The 20,955-nt window shown below is 42.0% G+C and overlaps 1 protein-coding gene across 7 annotated transcripts in view; it reads left to right on the top strand.

The window, feature by feature from the left end:
• CASK (calcium/calmodulin dependent serine protein kinase) overlaps positions 1–20,955 on the top strand; it is a 450,595-nt gene that overhangs the window by 91,329 nt on the left and 338,311 nt on the right. For all 7 annotated transcript variants that reach the window (XM_088451724.1, XM_088451721.1, XM_088451720.1 and 4 more), the window contains exon 2: positions 500–612. In XM_088451724.1, the coding sequence (XP_088307850.1) occupies positions 500–612 (113 nt within the window). The remainder of the gene's footprint in view (positions 1–499; positions 613–20,955) is intronic.

The raw sequence follows: 20,955 nt of genomic DNA, 5'->3' as shown, positions 1-20,955 counted from the left end.
TTAAACTCAACACAAATTATCATGGTCTAATGCAAATGTTTCTTTTCCTTTTTTATTCTGCTTCACTTGTTCACTTGCTTTATATTACAGCAAAGTTTGTTTTCTGGTCCCTTGAAAAATGCAATTTGGAGTGCGACTGTAGATACGTACAGCAATTGTTGCTTGTATGAACACAGTGTTTGTATTTTATATAAATTCTACACAATGTAACGGATTGTTTTAGGTGTATTTTCTTTTTGCTTTGTAAAGAACTAAAATGCAGGTGGTAATGAATTATTTTAATAAACTTTTTTAGATTTTGAGAATGCTTACTCATTTTAACTTGCTTCTAAAAGGAACTGTTGGAAGCAAGGAAACTTCCTGAAATGGCATTTTTAGCCACACATCTCGTATTGTGATTTACAGTTTTATACTTCAGGAAACTAAATTTTACATGAAATCTTTAACCAGCTGCATTTTATAAGATGTTAATCCATTTTTGTTTTTTTTCTTTTTCAAGGGGCCCATTCAGCGTTGTCCGAAGATGCATCAACAGAGAAACAGGGCAGCAGTTTGCAGTGAAAATTGTCGATGTTGCAAAGTTTACATCAAGCCCAGGATTAAGCACAGAAGGTGATGTCAATAAACTTTTTTTTTTTTTTTTTTTAACAGGACTGAATCTAATAGCCACCTTGTTTCATGATTTCTGTATTGCCTGCAGATGGGGCATGTTTATTTAAGACAAACTGTTCATGTTCATTACCTTTAATTTATCTCCTTAAACAATGCCTTTGATGTTTATTACGTACAATGACTCAGTGGGGGAGAGTTTACAAAGCAGCGTCTTATGTAAGCTGCTGCTTCCCGGCGGATTGCAGGTACATGTTTAAAACTGCACCCGGAGTCGGTTTAAAGCACGCTGGGCTTTACACTGACTCCAAGTGTCGTTTTAAAACATTCACCTGCAATCTGCCAGGAAGCAGCGGCTTACAGAAGCCGCTGCTTTGTAAATTCTCCCCAGTATGTTAATACTAAAATATTTTAAAACTTTAATAATTTTATGTTTTTCACATATTTTAAGAATGCTTACTACAGATCAATACCATTTGGTGCTGCTGCTCTAGATGGATGCAATGTCCATATGCTAATCAGATTCTTACACCACAACAACTCTTTGACTGGGCAGAGGAATACTTTCTCAACACAAGAAGAACATATTGAGACACACATAAATTAAAAGTAATGAACAGTCCTAGATAGTTCTTAATTTCATTATTTTAACAAACAGTCCAAAGTGAAACCTCTTGTAGCAGATGATCCCACAATAAAACTTTGGGATTTATTAACATCAGTGTGAACAATTTTTGACTTTTTTTTTTTTTCTTCAAAATTTTAAAAACTTTTGAGAATCTGTTTTTTTTTTTTTTTTTTTTTTTTTTTTTGAAAATATTTCATTTTTATTGAATCATACTGCTGTTATATATCATATGGAAGCACATACAAAGTGGTTTAAAATGAGACCTCGCCTAATTCTCTAGCTCAATTAGGTGAGCTGCAAACGCAATTTAAAAACATGTTAATAGCCAAATTTTCGTTTAAAAATTGCAGCTTTAAAGGCATATAACTTCTAAACTAGTGTACATATCCGCGTGAGATCTTGTTTTTTTTTTTTTTTACACTCATGGCAGCATTTATTATACCAAATGTAATCTAAATTAGAGATTGTAAGGTAGAGTTTTTTCGAAATTTGTCTTCATTTTATGTAGTATGACCCACACCTGAAAGATGAGATGAACGATCCCTAGCAGTGCTATGGTAGAAAGTGATGCCATTTCATGGTCCCATGAAAATGTATATATCATGCATGTACTAGTTTAGAAGTGATAACACTATAAATATATGGTGTGGTAATAATGCTACTTGAGTAGGGATAATGTTAACATTGCCGTAACATTTATTAGCAGCACAGATTAAAGTGATTTGTGAGCTTCATAGGAATTGATCAGTCAGAATCAAACTGACATTATATAGCAGCATTAGTGTGACGCTATTCTATACTCACAAACCAATGTGTATTATATTAAGTGAATAAATCGTGACACATGAGACAGCTAAATGTATGACTTATAGAAGTGTGATTTACCACACAGATTGAGTACCTTTTTGAGCCTTGCTGAAAGCTGCAGTGAGGCACATATAGTTTATTCTGTGATTAATGCATTCATTTTTTAGGAGTGCTTATAAATACTAAGTAACAACAATAATAATAAAATCTACCAGAGTAACATATAGATAATTACTATCTATCTGTGATTATCTGAGCTGTGGTAATAATGTTACCTGATTAGGGATAATAACATTGCAACGACACTATTTATGCCAGCACTGCTTAAAGTGATTTGTGAGCTGCATATGAATTGATCAGTCAGAATAAAACTGATATTATACAGCAGTATTAGTGTGACGCTATTCTATGCTCACAAACCAATGTGTATTATAGTAAGTGAATAAAATGTGACACATGAGACAGCAAAAGATAATAAGTATTGTGATGTGATTGTCTGACCTTTTAAAGGATTGGACCAGCAGTCATGCCTTATATTAAAGGAGGACATTATTGCTGGAGTTTTCACAAGCCACTCAAGTAGATGTGATATTACCACCAATATTAGTGAATTCCTTTATTAATTTAGCTTTATGACCAACAAGGAGCATTTCTATGTAGGTTATTAGATATATTGAATATACATATTCCATATTATTTTGCTCCGCTTCAACATAGTACATTGCTTTCATAATACTGGGAAATTGAAATTGTGGACCCTGCTTTTTTATGGACTATTTGTTCACATTTTTCTATCTTTATACACTAATCTATATGTATGGTTATCAATTCAATAAATAAATTTTTTTACCTCTAATTTTCACTGTACCATTCCCAGTGAATGGAATTTTTAGTATAATAACTAGTAAAAGTCAAGTTTTAATGTATTGATTTTGTGCATGTGCGCCCATCTCTAACAACCCCTAGCCTCTCTTGTTTAATATGCACTGAGCATATGCTAAGCCTTGCTTATACCGACATATTGTGTAGTCTGAGTGTGTGTATGCATAATACTCATACTCTGAAAAATAGTGAGAAATCCATATAATGGATACTGAAGATAATTGGAATTTAAATTACAAAATTGGAATTTAAAATACATATTTATAAATTTTCAATGCATGTTTTTTAAATTTGTTAATGGATACACTTTCTATTGTCAATAAATATTTCAACAAATTTCTTGACTTCAATTGTATTAGCTGCTCTATTATTCTTGGTGTTAAACGGAGCATATCATAAAATGATTGGAAAATAGCATGGTACTTCCATGCATGTCTGTGTCACAATACAATTCAGTACAGTTTGGATCCATGTCGTCCAGATTCTTAATGCAGAGTATTTTTATTTTTTTTCCTTCTCAAGACTAAGAAAGGAAAGTGTCCTGAAGATAATTTAGTATTCGTGTATTTAATATATATGCTCACATGTGCCTCGATGGGTGTTGGGCTGCTAGGTTACAATTGGGGGCACTTTAAGTTATGAATAATTAAGCTCGGTGTGTACTTGGGAGCATCTGGAGAATGGTGAAAGGCTGGTAGGGAAACTCTACAGCCAGTAAGCAGGGGAATCCTATTACCGCTAGGATATAGCTCCCGGGTTAAGTGCCCCGAGCTATTCAATTGCTGAAGCTCTAATCCCGCGACTAGTGGATTTCTGCTCTCACCCTCCTGAGGGTTTGAGCAGAAAACTGCGTTTACTAGTGCCAACTGGGCTAGTTGCAGCATTACGGTGTTCGGTAACAGCATTGCACCCGGCACTTAACTGGAGATGCACCTTTCGGGTTAATTGCTGGGCTTGATGCAGTCAATTGATGAGAATTGATTCCCCCCAATTATATAATCAGTTAGGCTACGTGTCTTTAGCTAGTACCTAGTGATTTGAGGTCCGTACCACCATATGTGGGACAAGTTGCTCATGTTCCCGCAGTTACTCCTGTAGCAGTCTGAAAAGCTGGAAAAAATCAAAAGGAGTCTGAAAAGAAACTAAAATCACCTAAATCCATTATTTGCAAGTGTTCTTTATAGAGAACACTGGTAGTTAATAACTGCACTCACAATAATCTGAGCCTATTCATTGGATTGCAAGATCCTCTCTAGCTCCTTATCCCACTTTGTTTTGTGCAGTTGCTGTAAGTGATGATTATGAAAGTATTATTAGCTTTAACAAGTTGATGAAGTCCCTTTAAGTGCAGGGGGTGTAGAATCATGTTCTGCAGCTTACATTGTGATAATCACAATTCCCTTAGACAGTGTTAAAACTCTGCTTCAAGTCATGTCCTGTGGCCTTCTTATATGTTCACACGTGTATATATAGATATGTTCTTTACACTGGTACTTATAAGACGCTAAGAATGCACAATTTTATATATAATGTATACTATTCCTTTTGAAGAGATTGATTGCTCATACACACAACTATGTGTGTGTGTATGTGTATGTATGTATATAATATATATATATATTTGTGTGTGATCGCGCTGAGCCACATTTAATGTGGGTCCCAGGGACCCCTCACTTTAGAAAATTAGGGTACTATCTGTTCTTTTCTGGGTCCCATCTGAATTAAGGTTTTTTGAATATGAACACTTATTAGTTTCATAAAGCGTCATTTAGCTTTATTACAGTTTAAAACCTCCCACAGTGTAACAGCCCCCATCTATCCTGACATCCTCTACATGTAATATTCATCACGCTCTGCCTATTATGCCCCAGCCCCCTTCTCTCCTGACATTCTCCTCTGCATGTAATATCACACCCTCTGTCATACCCCCCAGCCCCCCTCTATCCTGAAAGTCCCCTCAGCATTTAATATTTATCATGCCCCCCCTCTATCCTGTCTTCGCACCTCTTTCCTTTACAATATCCCACATCACTACACTTATCCAGACCCCCTCAAGGGACACACACACAGACCCTTCATTTAAAAACACACACTCAAATAAACACACCACTCCCCCCTCACCCGGCAACCAGACTCACAACTGCTGCTATCTGGACAGAGTGAAAAGCGGTGAGAGTGCGTCACCAGGTCCCTCAAAGCCCCATGGAAATGGAGGAGCTACGCGCTGCCACTGCACCGCCCTCTAGATTCAGCCAGCCTCTCAGTTATGATGTGGTAGATATAAGGGGGCAGGTAGCTGCAGCCGCGTTACTGGTACAGCTCCCTGAAGCACCCCCACCTTCAGAACAGCACCAATTACTCACTCACGCCTGAAGCAACCCCACCTGCGGCACAGCACCAGTTACACACTCACCCCTGTTGCACGCTCAGCTGCGGCACAGCACCAGTTACCCACTCACCCCTGAAGCACCCCCAGTATAGAAGTTACCCACTCACCCCTGAAGCACCCCCAGCACAGCACCAGTCAGCCGCTCACATCTGGAGCACCCCCGCCTGCGACACTGCACCAGTCAGCCGCTCACATCTGGAGCACCCCCGCCTGCGACACGGCACCAGTCAGCCGCTCACACCTGGAGCACCCCCGCCTGCAGCACGGCACCAGTCAGCCGCTCACACCTGGAGCACACCCGCAGCAACACCAAAACGCCACTCACTCATCCCCACCCACCCGCCACCGCACCATAACCCACCCCACCTGCTACCCACTTTAAACTTGCCCAGGTCAGGGAGTGCAGCCACATGCGCAGTGTCTTCACTCAGGGGCCGGGACAGTCTTCACGCCGGGGGCCGCTGCATCAAGGAAAGCCAAGGCACCAAAGGGCTGGCTCCACCTCCTTTTTGTAGTCCTTCCTACAGCCGAACCAGAGAGACTTTAATCATTTAATCAGAAGCCAGGGGATTGGCCACAGTGGAGCGCGTCCCTGGGGACCCACCCATTCTATAAAAGTGAGTCCCCATCCTCATTTTCGGATAAAATACACACTATAGCGGGTATTTGCAAAAATATATATTTAGAATATTCTATATAATATATTATACAGGTTGAGTCTCCCATATCCAAAATGCTTGGGACCAGGGGTATTTTGGATAACGGAATATTCCGTATTTTGGAATATTTGCATATCATAATGAAATATCTTGGGAATGGGACCCAAATATACACACAGAATGCATTTATGTGTTAGATATACAGTCAGGTGCATAAATATTGGGACATTGACAAAATTTTCATATTTTGGACTCTATTCTCCACCACAATGGCTTTGAAATTAAACAAACAAGATGTGCTTTAACTGCAGACTTTCAGATTTAATTTGAGGGTAATTACATCCAAATCAGGTGAATGGTAGAGGAATTACAACGGTTTCTATATGTGCCTCCCACTTTTTAAGGGGCCAAAAGTAATGGGACAAACTAAACAATCCGAAATCTAACTTTCAATTTTTAATACTTTGTTGCAAATCCTTTGCAGGCAATTACAGCTTGAAGTCTGGAATGCATAGACATCACCAGACGCTGGGTTTCATCCCTGGTGATGCTCTGCCAGGCCTCTACTACAAATGTCTTCAGTTCCTGCTTGTTCTTGGGGCATTTTCCCTTCAGTTTTGTCTTCATCAAGTGAAATGCATGCTCAATTGGATTCAGGTCAGGGGAATGACTTGGCCATTGCATAACATTCCACTTTTTAGCCTTAAAAAACTCTTTGGTTGCTTTTGCAGTATGCTTCGGGTCATTGTCCATCTGCACTGTGAAGCGCCGTCCAATGAGTTCTGAAGCATTTGCCTGAATATGAGCATATAATATTGCCTGAAACACTTCAGAATTCATTCTGCTGCTTTTGTCAGCAGTCACATCATCAATAAATACAAGGGAATCAGTTCCATTGGCAGCCATACATGCCCACACCATGACACTACCACCACCATGCTTCACTGATGAGGTGGTATGTTTTGGATCATGAGCAGTTCCTTTCCTTCTCCATACTCTTCTCTTCCCATCACTCTGGTACAAGTTGATCTTTGTCTCATCTGTCCATAGGATGTTGTTCCAGAACTGTAATGGCTCTTTTAGATGTTTGGCAAACTCTAATCTGGTCTTCCTGTTTTTGAGGCTCACCAATGGTTTACATCTTGTGGTGAACCCTCTATATTCACTTTTGTGAAGTCTTCTCTTGATTGTTGACTTTGACACGTATACATCTACCTCCTGGAGAGTGTTCTTGATTTGGCCAACTGTTGTGAAGGGGTTTTTCTTCACCAGGGAAATAATTCTTCTGTTATCCACCACAGTTGTTTTCCGGGTCTTTTGGTGTTGCCGAGCTCTCCGGTGCGTTCTTTCTTTTTAAGAATGTTCCAAACAGTTGATTTGGCCACACCTAATGTTTTTGCTATCTCTCTGATGGGTTTGTTTTGATTTTTCAGCCTAATGATGGCTTGTTTCACTGATGGTCACAGCTGGATCTCATATTGAGAGTCGACAGCAACTGATTCCAAATGCAAATGTCACACCTAGAATCAACTCCAGACCTTTTACCTGCTTAATTGATAATGAAATAGCCCACACCTTTCCATGAAATAGCTTTTGAGTTGATAGTCCCATCACTTTTGGCCCCTTAAAAAGTGGGAGGCACATATAGAAACCGTTGTAATTCCTACACTGTTCACCTGATTTGGATGTAATTACCCTCAAATTAAATCTGAAAGTCTGCAGTTAAAGCACATCTTGTTTGTTTCATTTCAAAGCCATTGTGGTGGAGAATAGAGGCCAAAATATGAAAATTCTGTCAATGTCCCAATATTTATGCACCTGACTGTATATATCTATATCTTGTACACAGCCTGCGGTCATTTTATACAATATTTTCAATAATTTTGTTGCTCAAGGAAAGTTTGTGTATAGAAAATGATATGGTAAGAACTTACCCTTGTTATCTCCATTTCTACGAAGTCCTTAGGGTTCCACAGGATACCTTGGGGTATAGGCGATGGCGGCAAACATCGGGCAACAGAGTTAAAGTTTTCAGCCTCCCAAGATGCACTGGGGTCCCTCTCCTATACTCCGCCCCTGAGCCAAGGCAAATCTGTTACGTAACAAGCCGGAGGAGAAGACAGAGAGAAGGAAGTCTGGAACACACAAGAATCACTTTCTCAACAGAAGGAGAATGAAAACCGGTGACCAGATCAAAGCCCATCTGCAGTACAGGTGTGACAGGGCGTGAGTCCTGTGGAACCCTATGGACTTCGTAGAAATAGAGATAACAAGGGTAAGTTCTTACCATATCTCATATTTTCTACTTCAGGGTCCATAGGGTATCCACAGGATACCTTGGGGATGTCCCAAAGCAGTATCCTACAAGGGTGGGGACGCTCCTGTGCTGAAAGGAGAATCCGCCGCCCCAAAAGAAGCTTCCTGAGAGGTGAAGGTATCAAAAGCATGATACCTCACAAAGGTATGGACAGAAGACCACGTGGCTGCCTTGCAAAGCTGAACAGCCGAGGCACCACAGCGAGCTGCCCACGAAGGCCCCACAGACCGAGTTGAATAAGCTTTAACAGACGATTGTACAGGAAGGCCCTCATGTATGTAAGCCTCAGAAATCGCCATGCGAATCCATCCTGCCAAAGTTTGCTTAGTGGCAGGTCAACCCTTCTTACAGAAATCATAGACAAACAAGGAGCCGGCTTCCGAAATGAATTGGTACGGTTAACATAAATCCTTAGAGCCCGTACCACATCCAAGGAGGCCTCACCAGCTGAGAGTTCTGGGGAATTAAAGGCTGGTACCATAATTTTTGTATTAATGGGGAAACCAGATACCACCATAGACAGGAAAGGCCGAGCGCGAAGCACCGCCGTATACCTATGAAAAATCAGAAAGGGAGGGCGATATGAGAGAGCCCCCAAATCTGACACACTTCTAGCCGAAGAAATGGCCAGAAGAAACAATGTTAGCTGTAAGCCATTTTAAATCCACTGAGCCCAGTGGTTCAAATGGTGGTCCTTGGAGAGCCCTCAGGACCACAGCCAAATCCCAAGAAGCCACCGGTGGAACAAAGGGAGACTGAATACAAAGTACACCTTGCATAAAGTTGCGGACATCAGGAAGAGTAGCAAACCTATGCTGAAATCACACAGAGGGCAGAAAACTTGCACCTTCAGGGAAGCAAGGTGACGACCGTGATCTAAGCCGTCCTGTAGGAAAGCCAAAACCCTGGATATCCTAAACACGTGAGGATCATAGCCTCTAGTGCGACACCATTCAAAGAAAGTATGCAACACTTTGTGGTAAATTCTTGTAGAAGCAGGCTTCCGAGCTCTGAGCATGGTGTTAATCACAGAGCTAGAAAAATGCCCCTGGACCTTAAACGGGCTGTTTGAACAGCCATGCCGTCAAAGACAGACGACCCAGGTCCGGGCAATTTCAAGGACCTTATGATAATAGGTCCAGACGTTGAGGCAAAAGCATCGGAGTGTCTACGGAGAGACTCCGAAGATCTGAGTACCAGTGACGTTTGGGCCACGCTGGAGCCATCAACAGGAGCGTGCCTCCCTCTTACTCGAACTTCCGAAGTACTCGAGGAAGAAGGGAGAACGGAGGGAGAGGTATGCAAACTGGAAGGTCCACTGGACCAACAGAGCATCCACTAGAAGAGTTTGTGTCTCTTGTTGACCCGTACACCGTGAGGAGACCATGAGGCTTATCTCTGGAAGGCCCCACTTGTTCACTAGGAATTATAACACCTCCTGGTGAAGAGACCATTCCTCTGGATGCATGTCCTGACTGCTGAGGAAGTCTGCTTCCCAGTTTAGGACTCCTGGTATGAACACTGCCGAGACAGCTGGGAGATTGCCTTCCGCCCAAGCCAGAACGCGGGACACCTGTGTCAGGGCCGCCTGACTTCTGGTTTCTCCTTGGCGGACTATGTAAACCACTGTGGTGGCGTAGTCTGACTGGACTTGCACAGATTTTCCTTGAAGAACCAGTCTCTCTTGCTGAAGAGCTGTGAAAACCGCTCGAAGTACCATTATGTTGATTGGAAGAGCAGATTCTGTTGTCTGTCCCCTTCCCCAAAGGAGTGTGGACCAGTCACTGCCCCCCAACCCCAGAATCTGGCATTCTGAGGGCCCAGTCCGAGATCCAAAAGGGGCGTCCCTTGTTGAGGTGGGACGTCTGTAGCCACCAGGCCAGAGACAGTCGTACCTCCGGAGAAAGCACCATTACCAGTGTCTTTATCCGATATGGCAACCCATTTCATCAGCAGATCAACTTCTACAGAGGTCTACTCATTGCCGACTGAGCGAACACTCGGCGACTCTGAAGACAAATAAAAATCTTTGCCTGTAATGCAGAGCTCTTTTCCTCTGTCACAAAAATCCTTCGTTGTGTGAGGAACCACTTTCAGGTTTTCAGCCAGCCGTGATTCTGCAACAGATATTGTCCGTTGCAGATGGCCCTGAAGTACCCCCTAGACTCTGCTAAGAGCAGAAGGTCGTCCAGATAGGGTAACAGTCAGACGCCCTGCATCCGCGGGCTGCCATAACTGCCATGACCCTGGTAAACACCCGAGGTGCTGGAAAGGCAAAAGGGCAGTACCTGAAACTGGAAACGTGGATTGATCACTGCGAACCGCTAATGATCTAAAGCAACTGGGACAATCAGGGAGGCATTCTGAATGCCCAATGACACCTTAAAATCCCTAGGTTCCATAGCCAATATTGCAGGGTCTCCATCCTGAACCAAGGGACCCTCAAAGGCTTGTTGAGGGACTGTTGGCTGAGAATAGGCCGGTAAGACCTATTGGGTCAGAACCAGAAAGGGGGTGTGTAAAACCCTGTTCCTCCCAGAGGCAACAAAACAGGCACTATAACCCCCACTTGGAGCATAGAGGGCCCTACTTTCTGGAATTCCGGGGCTTTGTCTTGACTGACTGAAGACCTGTGGTGAAAAATCGGCTCTGAAGCCTACTGCAGAAGGAGAGGGCGCACCCATGAGATACCGCTTTTCCTACCCAAGTGTCTGTAGTGGTCTGATACCAACACTGGGCGAACTGAAGAAGTCAGCCTCCCACCCTGAGTTCCCCAGTGGGAGGCACGTCCCGTCTAACTTAGGGCCTACCAGCAGATGTGACATCCGGGCATTTGGTACACCAAGCCTGTTTCTTTGGCTTTGTTGACTACCTGGCCCCTGACGGTCTAGGAAAAGACTGTTCTTTGGACTTACCCTGGGCCCAATAGGGCCAATAAGGACAAAGTTCCTGAACCTGAAGGAACCTGGGCCGATGGTAGACATGCGGATTTAGCTGCTGCCAAAGTGCTCACAATCTTGTCCAGATTAGGGCCAAAGAGGACCTCACCATTAAAAGGTAAGCATTCCAACCCTGTCTTGGAGTATGCATCAGCTCTCCATGAGCGCCACCGCAGGAAGTGCGCCACCTGCTGCCGAGGAAATTCTAGAATTGAGATCTATAACCAAGGCTGCCTCATTGACGTATATGGATCCAAGACATCTGCTCCCTGTTCCATTCTCTGGCTACCCAGCTTAGCTGGTTCATGCTGCCCGCTCATTTTTATCTCAGCAACGCTGCTGGAGGAAATTTCAGGGCTGTTCCAACAGCCCCACTCTGAAGAGGTGATCCGACTCCGTGCCGGGCACCTACAAAACTGATTTGCCTTGGCTCGGGGGCGGGGTATAGGAGAGGGACCCCAGTGCATCCTGGAAGGCTGAAAACTTTAACTCTGAGGTGCCCGATGTCTGCCGCCATCGCCTAAACCCCAATGTATCCTGTGGATACCCTATGGACCCTGAAGTAGAAATGAAATTCATTTGTTTCATATGCACCTTATACACAAAGCCTGAAGGTAATTGTATACAATATTTTTAATAATTTGTTCTTTAGACAAAGTTTGTGTACATTGAACCATCAAAAATCAAAGGTTTCATTACCTCAGTCATGCCAAAAAAAAAAATCCATATTTCGGAATATTTGGATATGGGAAGCTCAACCTGTGTGTGTGTGTGTGTGTGTGTGTGTGTGATATATATATATATATAGTCCAATCGGCGGCACTCCGGACAGATAAATAATAGACAACAAGTCGTTCTTGATGGGCAACGTTTCAGTGCATTTATTTGCACTTTTATCAAGCCAAATAATACAACAATACAACACTTACCCTCCTTAGAAAGCCACCATGCTTCTAGCTCAAGAGACGCCACTGCTCACTTCCGGTGCCCGCAAACAGACACAAAGGAAGTGACGTGTGGACTCTATTCACCATAGCAACTCCCATTAACAAAGTAATAAAACACAGTGTAAAATTACAATGTACAATGACGCTACATCACTAGACTGTAGCTTGTACAGAGGGGTTAATTTCTACCTCAATTAGGAAAGCATTGGAGGTTGATTTCTCTGTTATACCTATCCTTTATTTTATTCCTAAAATACACAAGGATCCAGTAAGGCCCCCCGGTAGGCCCATAATAGCTGCTAGAGGATCTATTTATCAAACTGTTTCCACATACCTGGATGCACTACTTCAACCATGTGTGCAGGCAAGACCCTCATTTTTGAAGGCTACTAATAGCCTGCTCACATCATTGAAATTGTTGCCAGATTTACCAGAGATCTGTACTTTAGGTTCAGTTGATGTGTGTGCATTATATACATGCATTCCCAACATCGATGGGATGCAGGCTACAAAATTATTTATAAGTGATAACCCGCTTTATGTTGGTCCTAATGTGGATTTTTTCATGCGATTGTTGGAACTTATATTAACACGTAACTATTTTATGTACGATGGTGAGTTCTTCTTACAAACGTCTGGCGTAGCGATGGGGTCGAATGTGGCCCCATCCTACGCCAATGCGTATATGTACACTATTGAACAAGAAGTCTTTTTTCAGATCCATATATTGCAGACAATATTTTTGCCTTTTATAGGTTTATTGATGATTTATTCATTGTTTGGGCAGGTTCCCCTCAATCATTCTCTAAAGTTGTTGACCAATACAATAGATTACAGAGACCTGTTAACTTTACGTATACTACGGATTTAATAAGTGTCAATTTTCGAGATGTCACTCTAAATGTGAGGGACGTTTGGTCACCTCTTTGTTTGTAAAGTCCATGGATAGGAATAATTTCCTTCTGGCTAGTAGTGCTCATCCTCCCCCTCTGAAAGATGCCCTCCCGTTCTCGCAGTTCCTACGGGCGCTTAGGATTGCAAAAGATTGTGAGGAAGCAATTACACAGCTGGAGGAGATGTATGTAAATATAACACAAAGGGGCTACAGTAAAGATGTGTTAGATCGTGCTAAAAGTAAAGCACTAGCTATTCCTGAGACAGCGTTATTGGGTGGTAAGATAATAGATAAGAATCGAACTAATAGCACACATATTTGTTAGTACTACTCATGGTTAAACGTATTATCAACAAACAGGCAAAGAAATTGCCTATTACGACGGACAAGGATCTTAAACCCTTACACAACACTAGATTGATGACTTGTTATCGAAGGGGAAAAAATCTCAGGGACTATCTAGTCCGTAATGATGTGTCAGAATTAGGAAAAACAGCGAAAACTACGTTTTTGGGTACTCCGAAATTAGGGTGCTTTAAATGCACAAACTGCACTACGTGCAGATTTTTGCAACTAGGACCCACGTTTTGTCACCCATATATAGGGGAGAAATTTAATATCAAATCTCATTTAACATGCACTAGTAAGTTCATTGTTTATGCTATTACGTGTCCTTGTTCAAAGGTGTACATAGGCAAAACGTAATGTACTCTGAGAGATCGCATGGCACAACACCGGTCGGTTATTAGAACAGCGATTGCCACTGGGTCTGGTGAACAGCCGGTGGCAAGACATTTTGCTGCAGCTAGACATAATCTTGCGTTACTCAGGTAGAGGATTATTGATCACATCCCGCCACTAGCTAGAGGAGGTAACCGCTCACAAAGACTGTTACAATGTGAAACACAGTGGATCATTAAGCTTGATACTTTGTCCCCTCAGGCCTTAAATGAGACACTGGGATTGCAGTGCTTCATTTGAGTCTACAATCTTGATTTGGTATTGTTCTTGGGTGTAGGATGTTTTTTTCTGTGTACATACTGATGTCTTTTATTACTAGTGAATTCATATGTATCGTTCTAAATGGTATGAGTATTATACGACCGTTATTATTCTACTATACCAGTATAGACTAGCATGGCAATCACTGTATTGTTGTTATGGTAATTATCCAGCATATTATGTGACAAGATGTGATAAGGCCCGTTATGGGCATGATGGGGTTGTATTAATTATATTACACGATGTTTTGTATAAATAATTTCAGAGGCACAATTTTTGATATTTGTATGTAATGTTTTATACATGTTATTAATATTGTCCATGTGGGTGTTTACATTTGTCTAGTGACTTATGCTAGGCATACACAGCCAGATAAAATGTCTGTCAGACCGACAGACATTTTATCTGGCCGGCTGCCAGCCGCAGATGTAGCCGGCATACACTGTGAGAGAAATCTCAGTGTATAGCCCGACATCCGCGCTCCGCGGCTGCGCTGGGCATACATGTCTGTTGGCTGCGCTGGGCATACATTGCCCGATGCGGCCGGCAGTTATCGGGTAAATATCGCATCGGACGGGCATGCTGGACAATCCTGTATTCCCGACCGAGCAATATTTAACCCTCAGTCGCCCGCGCACACGCTACAATTATCGGGGCGATTTGACGATATCAGGCGGATCGAACTGATAATTGTAGCGTGTATGGCCAGCATAAGTGATGTAGCGTCAGCTACAATGTGATGTAGCGTCAGCTACATTGTGATTTTAAACTGTTTATTACTTTGTTGATTTGGGTTGCTATGGTGACTAGAGTTCACTTCCTTTGTGTCTGTTTGCGGGCACCGGAAGTGAGCAGTGGCGTTTCTTGAGCTAGAAGCATGGTGGCTTTATAAAGAGGGTAGGTGTTGTATTGTTGTATTATTTGGCTTGATAAAAGTGCAAATAAATGCACTGAAACGTTGCCTATCAAGAACGTCTATTATTTATCTGTCCGAAGTGCCGCCGATTGGACAGGATGCCAACGGATTACCCCTGGAGGGGTATACCTGCGGAGGGCACCCGGCTAAGTATTGCTTTGATCCCTTGAGTGCCGGATCGTGGTGTATTATAGCTGTACAGCGCTGCGGAATATGTGTGCGCTATATAAATAACTGATAATAAATATATATATATATATATATATATATATATAATTAATATATTATACAATTAGTAAGGCCGATGGTTTACCAAGGCCAAAATATAAACCTAGAAGGAAACAGTGGCACTCACAGGACTTGTACATGAGACTCTGGACTCCATAAGGTCAAAGTTCAACGTTTCAGTCTGGATGACTTTTATTAAAAATAACTAAATATACACACACACACACTCTCTCTCGCACACTCTCTCTCGCACACTCTCTCTCGCACACTCTCTCTCGCACACTCTCTCTCGCACACTCTCTCTCGCACACTCTCTCTCGCACACTCTCTCTCGCACACTCTCTCTCGCACACTCTCTCTCGCACACTCTCTCTCGCACACTCTCTCTCGCACACTCTCTCTCGCACACACTCTCTCTCGCACACACTCTCTCTCGCACACACTCTCTCTCGCACACACTCTCTCTCGCACACACTCTCTCTCGCACACACTCTCTCTCGCACACTCTCTCTCTCGCACACTCTCTCTCTCGCACACTCTCTCTCTCGCACACTCTCTCTCTCGCACACTCTCTCTCTCGCACACTCTCTCTCTCGCACACTCTCTCTCTCGCACACTCTCTCTCTCGCACACTCTCTCTCTCGCACACTCTCTCTCTCACACTCTCTCTCTCTCACACACTCTCTCTCACACACACACACTAGCTGGAGTACCCGGCTTTGCCTGGGATTTTAAGAATGTTTGTTTACACATCATCCTCCAACAAACCTCTCCTTAGGCAGGCCTCACGAGAAGTGTAACAAACTTCCCCATCAACAGTCCTAAGGTCTTCGAAGGAAGTAGGAACTGTAATGGTGTACAGCAAACTTGGGAGTTAGAAGCATTCAAAATTTGTCGGATGTACAGTGTAAACACGGCCAAGAGCTTCTGTTGCTCTGATACCAGGATGACCATCTACAGCGACTCCCTGTTTTCTGCGCATAAAAACTTTTCGAGAAGCATTCCATGTGTAATAGTTTGGCAACTCACAGTACAGCAGGGTCCTTGCAAAGTCATCATTTTGACACAGTTCGAAGAAAGAAGTCAATGTTGTTGCGTAATTTGGTATAGTCAGACAGCTGAGAATGCTGGGAAAGTCTGCTAAAGCTCTCTTCGATAGTAAACATTAAGATCATGACAACACAAAAGGCTCGCTCCGAGGCCCTACCCATATGCCGTGAGGCCCCACAATGAGCGTACATCAAAAAATTAGGTTTTTAATTAATTAAAAATTAACAGTAATTAATTAAAATTTTACATGTGGCCGTGTTTTAATACGCTCGTATGTAAGATTTCACGATCTTGGTTTGTAAACTGTAGATTTGTATAGAAGGACAGAAATAGTATAAGTCAGTGGCAGCCAACCTTGGTCCTCAAGAGCTACCAACGGTGCATGTTTTGCAGGTCTCCTCACAGAATCACAAGTGATTTAATTAGCTCCACCTGTGGATCTTTTCATATGTGTTAGTAATGACTACACCTGTGCACCTGCTAGGTGGGCTGGAAAATGTGAACTGTTGGTAGCTCACGAGGACCAAAGTTGGCTACCCCTGGTATAAATAGTATAGATAAGAAAGTTCCTAAATATCACCATTGGAGACAGCAGTACTGAGTGCAAGGCCCCACAATGAGCATCCAGCAAAAATTGTTTTTTAATTAATTAAAAATGAACAGTAATTTCGGCCGTGTTTTAATACACTTGTGTGTAAAATTTCACGATCTTGGCTTGTAAACTGAATTTGTATAGAAAGACAGAAGGACAAATTTTCGCTTTTATATATAATATATATATTAAAGAGAGCGAGCACTCACTAGTCTTTTTCATGAAATAAGCTTGAGGTTTATTCACTTGCATATTAGCAATTGAAAGCATGTCGACGTTTCAGGTCCCACACGACCCTTTGTCAAGACCCAGACACCAAAATCCCACAGGTGGCAGCCAGTAATGACCATCCAAACAATCTTAAATACCACAAGCATCCATTGAACCACACCTCTCCAATTAGCTCAAGAAAATAGTTAACCCCATCACTACAGAAAAAAGCCATAATGCTTCTGAAGCTATTAGATATCCAAGGTAATACACCCAAGTCAGATAAATTTGACAATAAAAACATACCATGATCCTGAAATGAAATGACAACATCGCGTGCATTCCACTACCGTGGAACGCACAGCTGATCGCTTGTCACCACAGCTGTGGCCCACGAGACAGTTTACACCAAACCTGTGCTCCAAAAAAAATAGGGGCCAGAGTACAGGCACACTGCAAACAACTCTCACCACCACTACCACTCAGCTCCCACGTCATCAGCCGCGGCGGGGAGAAGTCCCTGGAAATATGATGTCATGCGTTCTAACCTGTTGGAATGCATGCCCAATCAGAATAGACACACATCGCACTGTTGCAAAAACGACAAGACAGCGAGGCACCAAACATCATGAGCATTGTAGAGATGAGAGCATTCATGGGATTCCATAGGCACTCAAAAAAAAAAGACATAATTTAACTAACACACACAAAATAAACAATATATAAAAATATCAATATATAAATACAATGATATATTAATATCAATTTACACGGGACCACCCAATATAAAAAAATCAAGACACAAATAAAAAAACAGAACAAAAAATATAATTGACCTTCAGGAGACGCAGATCGATCAAATAAAAATATTGAAAGCATTCATCTAATTCTGGGGGCCAGAGTGTCTAAATGATGGATCCAACTAGCTTCTTTTTTTAGAAGCATAAGACCCTGATCTCACCTCCCCCTACCCCCCCCCCCCCAGTATAGCCCCATATGTCGCAAGGTACAGATTTCATGATGATCCTTTAGGAAATGCAGGGCTACAGGCTTGTCTGTGACACCAGTACTGTAGGCAAGGCGAGTAGAAGAGCGGTGTTGTGTCATATGCTCTCTAAAAGTCCTGATCGTTTTTCCCCACATACATTAGCCCGCAAGGGCATGTGAGGAGTAGATCACGTGATCCAATTGACACGTCAGTCTGTGTTTTAGATAAATTTTTTTGTCCACTATGCGGGTGACAAATTTTTCCCAATAATCGAGGATCTACAAGTGGTGCACCCAAGACACCTGTAACATCCATACTTATTTGACAACCAATTCTTCTTGGTAACTGTAGACTCTAGACACACATATCTGGTCTTAGCAGAAGGTCCTTTAAGTTATGACCTCTGCTGATAGTCAACAGAGGAGGATTGCTAATTAACAGCTTAAATGCTGGATCAGTTGAAATAAGCGACCAATTCCTTTTTATGGCTGTATCACAGTGAAGATTCAGAATGACTGTGTCAATGTGAGTCTTCTCAGTTCTTTGTTCTCCCATAACAATAGCTTTAGCCCTGGAGGCTTCTCTCTGTCTTTAACTTTGTAGCCACGTTGTACAAATCTATTATGGCATTCAACCAATAGTGGCTCAGCCCTTCCCGAATCAGAATTATTTCTCAATACCCTGACAAACAGACACCGGCAAGCTTCATTTTAATGAATCAGAGTGGTGGCTAGAAGTCCATAACAGAGTATTTATCAGTTTCTTTTCTATACAAAGTGTATCAAAGACTTGATTCTTGTCGAAACACTGTCACATCCAGAAAGTTCATCAGTGTAGTACCCACTAAGGCAGTAAAGTGAATTGGTGTATCCAAATGGTTTAAAAATTCAACTATCTCATAGAACGATTCTGCATCTCCCCTCCACATAACAAAAATATCATCAATAAAACAATAAATAACTTATCAAAAAAAATTTCAAAAATGTCTGCTCGTACTGGTGCATGATGACGCCAAGTTAGATCCCATGGCTGTCCCTGCCAACTGAATATACCAGTTACCTTGATACATGAAGTGATAAGACTCCAATACCACCTGTAAGAGTGAGAGCGTATATTCATTTGGTGGTCCATCATATGTACACAGCAGATAATCAGAGGGCAAAACCCCCAATAAGCCCAATTCACTCAAAAAATGTCCGGTATCTTTCAAATAGGTGGCAATGGTTTTAACAATTGGCTGCAAATATTGGTCTATAAATTTTGACAGGGGCTGTAACAAAGATCCCCTAGCCGAAATTATAGGTCGTCCAGGGGGGTCAGTGAGGGACTTGTGGATTATAGGCAACGTATACAGTATTGGGCAGATAGGATAGTCTACCGTAAGAAACTCCACAATCTCCTCACTGATCCACCCCTGTGTTTGACCCATTGTCAATAGACCACTTGTTTTTTAAACCTAACTAGAGGATTAAAATCCACTTTCATATTGGTGTTAAAATCAAAGAGTTGTCGTCTGATTTCTTCATCGTATTTTGCAAAATCCTGCAAAACCACTGCTCCACCCTTGTCCGCATTGCGTATCACGATGGAAGTGTCATTTTTTAAAAAACCTTCAGGGCCGCCCTCTCCTTACCGTTAAGATTATCATGTCTTATGTTTCATCACTTCCTCACGACATTCATAATCTTTGAGACTAGCATTATTAGACACTGGATCAAATATGCTAGGTTGTTTAAACTATAAAATTGTAACGGCCTAGCCTTACTCTGGTCATCAAAATACGCTCTCAAACGTAATTTTCTCCACAATCGGAAGTGGTCCACAGCCCACCCATATGAGTCAAATGGATTGGTGGGAATGAAAGACAGATCTTTTGATAATAAAGAATGTTCAGCCAATCAATTACTCCGTCCCCTTCTCCCCCTTGGTCATCCTCTGCCTCTTACCCCCACCTCACCTTGGGTGTGGTCTTTGTTTTAAACCGATGCCACTTCTTGTGGTTCTTGAGTCTGTTCCTAAAAAAGAACTGGACGGATGTAAACTGTCTACAGATTGAGCTTCAAAAGAAGAATTGGATGAGTAGTTGTCACCTCTACCACAACCAATCCAACGTCTGGGCCGAAAAGTGTTTTGAAAACGGGAGTTGCTGTTATCCCCTGAGAGCCACTTATATACAGTGTGTCTCTGATGGTCAGATTCGACAATATCAAGTTTTTTAGGTTTGAAAGAAATTGGGTCCAATTTGTACTTCTATTTGTGTTTTTAACCGTTCAATCCAAGCATCAGATTTATCAGCTCTAAATATAGGTATTGATTCATTTCACAGTTCTTAATATCAATTTTTACTTTAGACAATTCCAGCCCAACCTCAACAACAAGAGCAATGAGGTCAAGAGAGCATTTATTCAACACCCCACACCATTTGACACAGAAACCTGGGTTTCTGCGACCAATGGTGTGGATGTGTTCACTCTGAAGCCCCCGGGGATATGCTATTTGCGATAATATTCGGACAAAAATAAATCCAAGGGGGTCTCAGAGGGTAACTGATGAAACTCAAATTCATCAAACAACAATTTCTCAATGTAGTCATCAGTCAAGCTCAAGTTGTCTGTTTTCAGCATCACTTAAGGCTGCATCATCCAAAAAGCCGCCACTCATGGCCATCCCACACCTATTTATCTGTAAATGAGTTCAATTGACAAAAGAGCCAAAAAAATCCACAAAATATTATATACTAGGTGGTCCCCAAATAAAATATGCACAACAACATAAATAAAGTAAAAAAAAATGAAATTACAAATTCAAAATGCTATAAGGTTATGCAAAAGTAAAAAAATGAAAACAATCTTGGGCTAATCCAGTAACTGTCCTCCAGATGTGATAATATCGATATC

This window comes from Taudactylus pleione, unplaced genomic scaffold (genome assembly GCF_031769625.1).
Source record: "Taudactylus pleione unplaced genomic scaffold, aTauple2 ptg000026l, whole genome shotgun sequence".
Taxonomy (NCBI): domain Eukaryota; kingdom Metazoa; phylum Chordata; class Amphibia; order Anura; family Myobatrachidae; genus Taudactylus; species Taudactylus pleione.
This window is presented reverse-complemented; position numbering and strand designations above follow the sequence as displayed.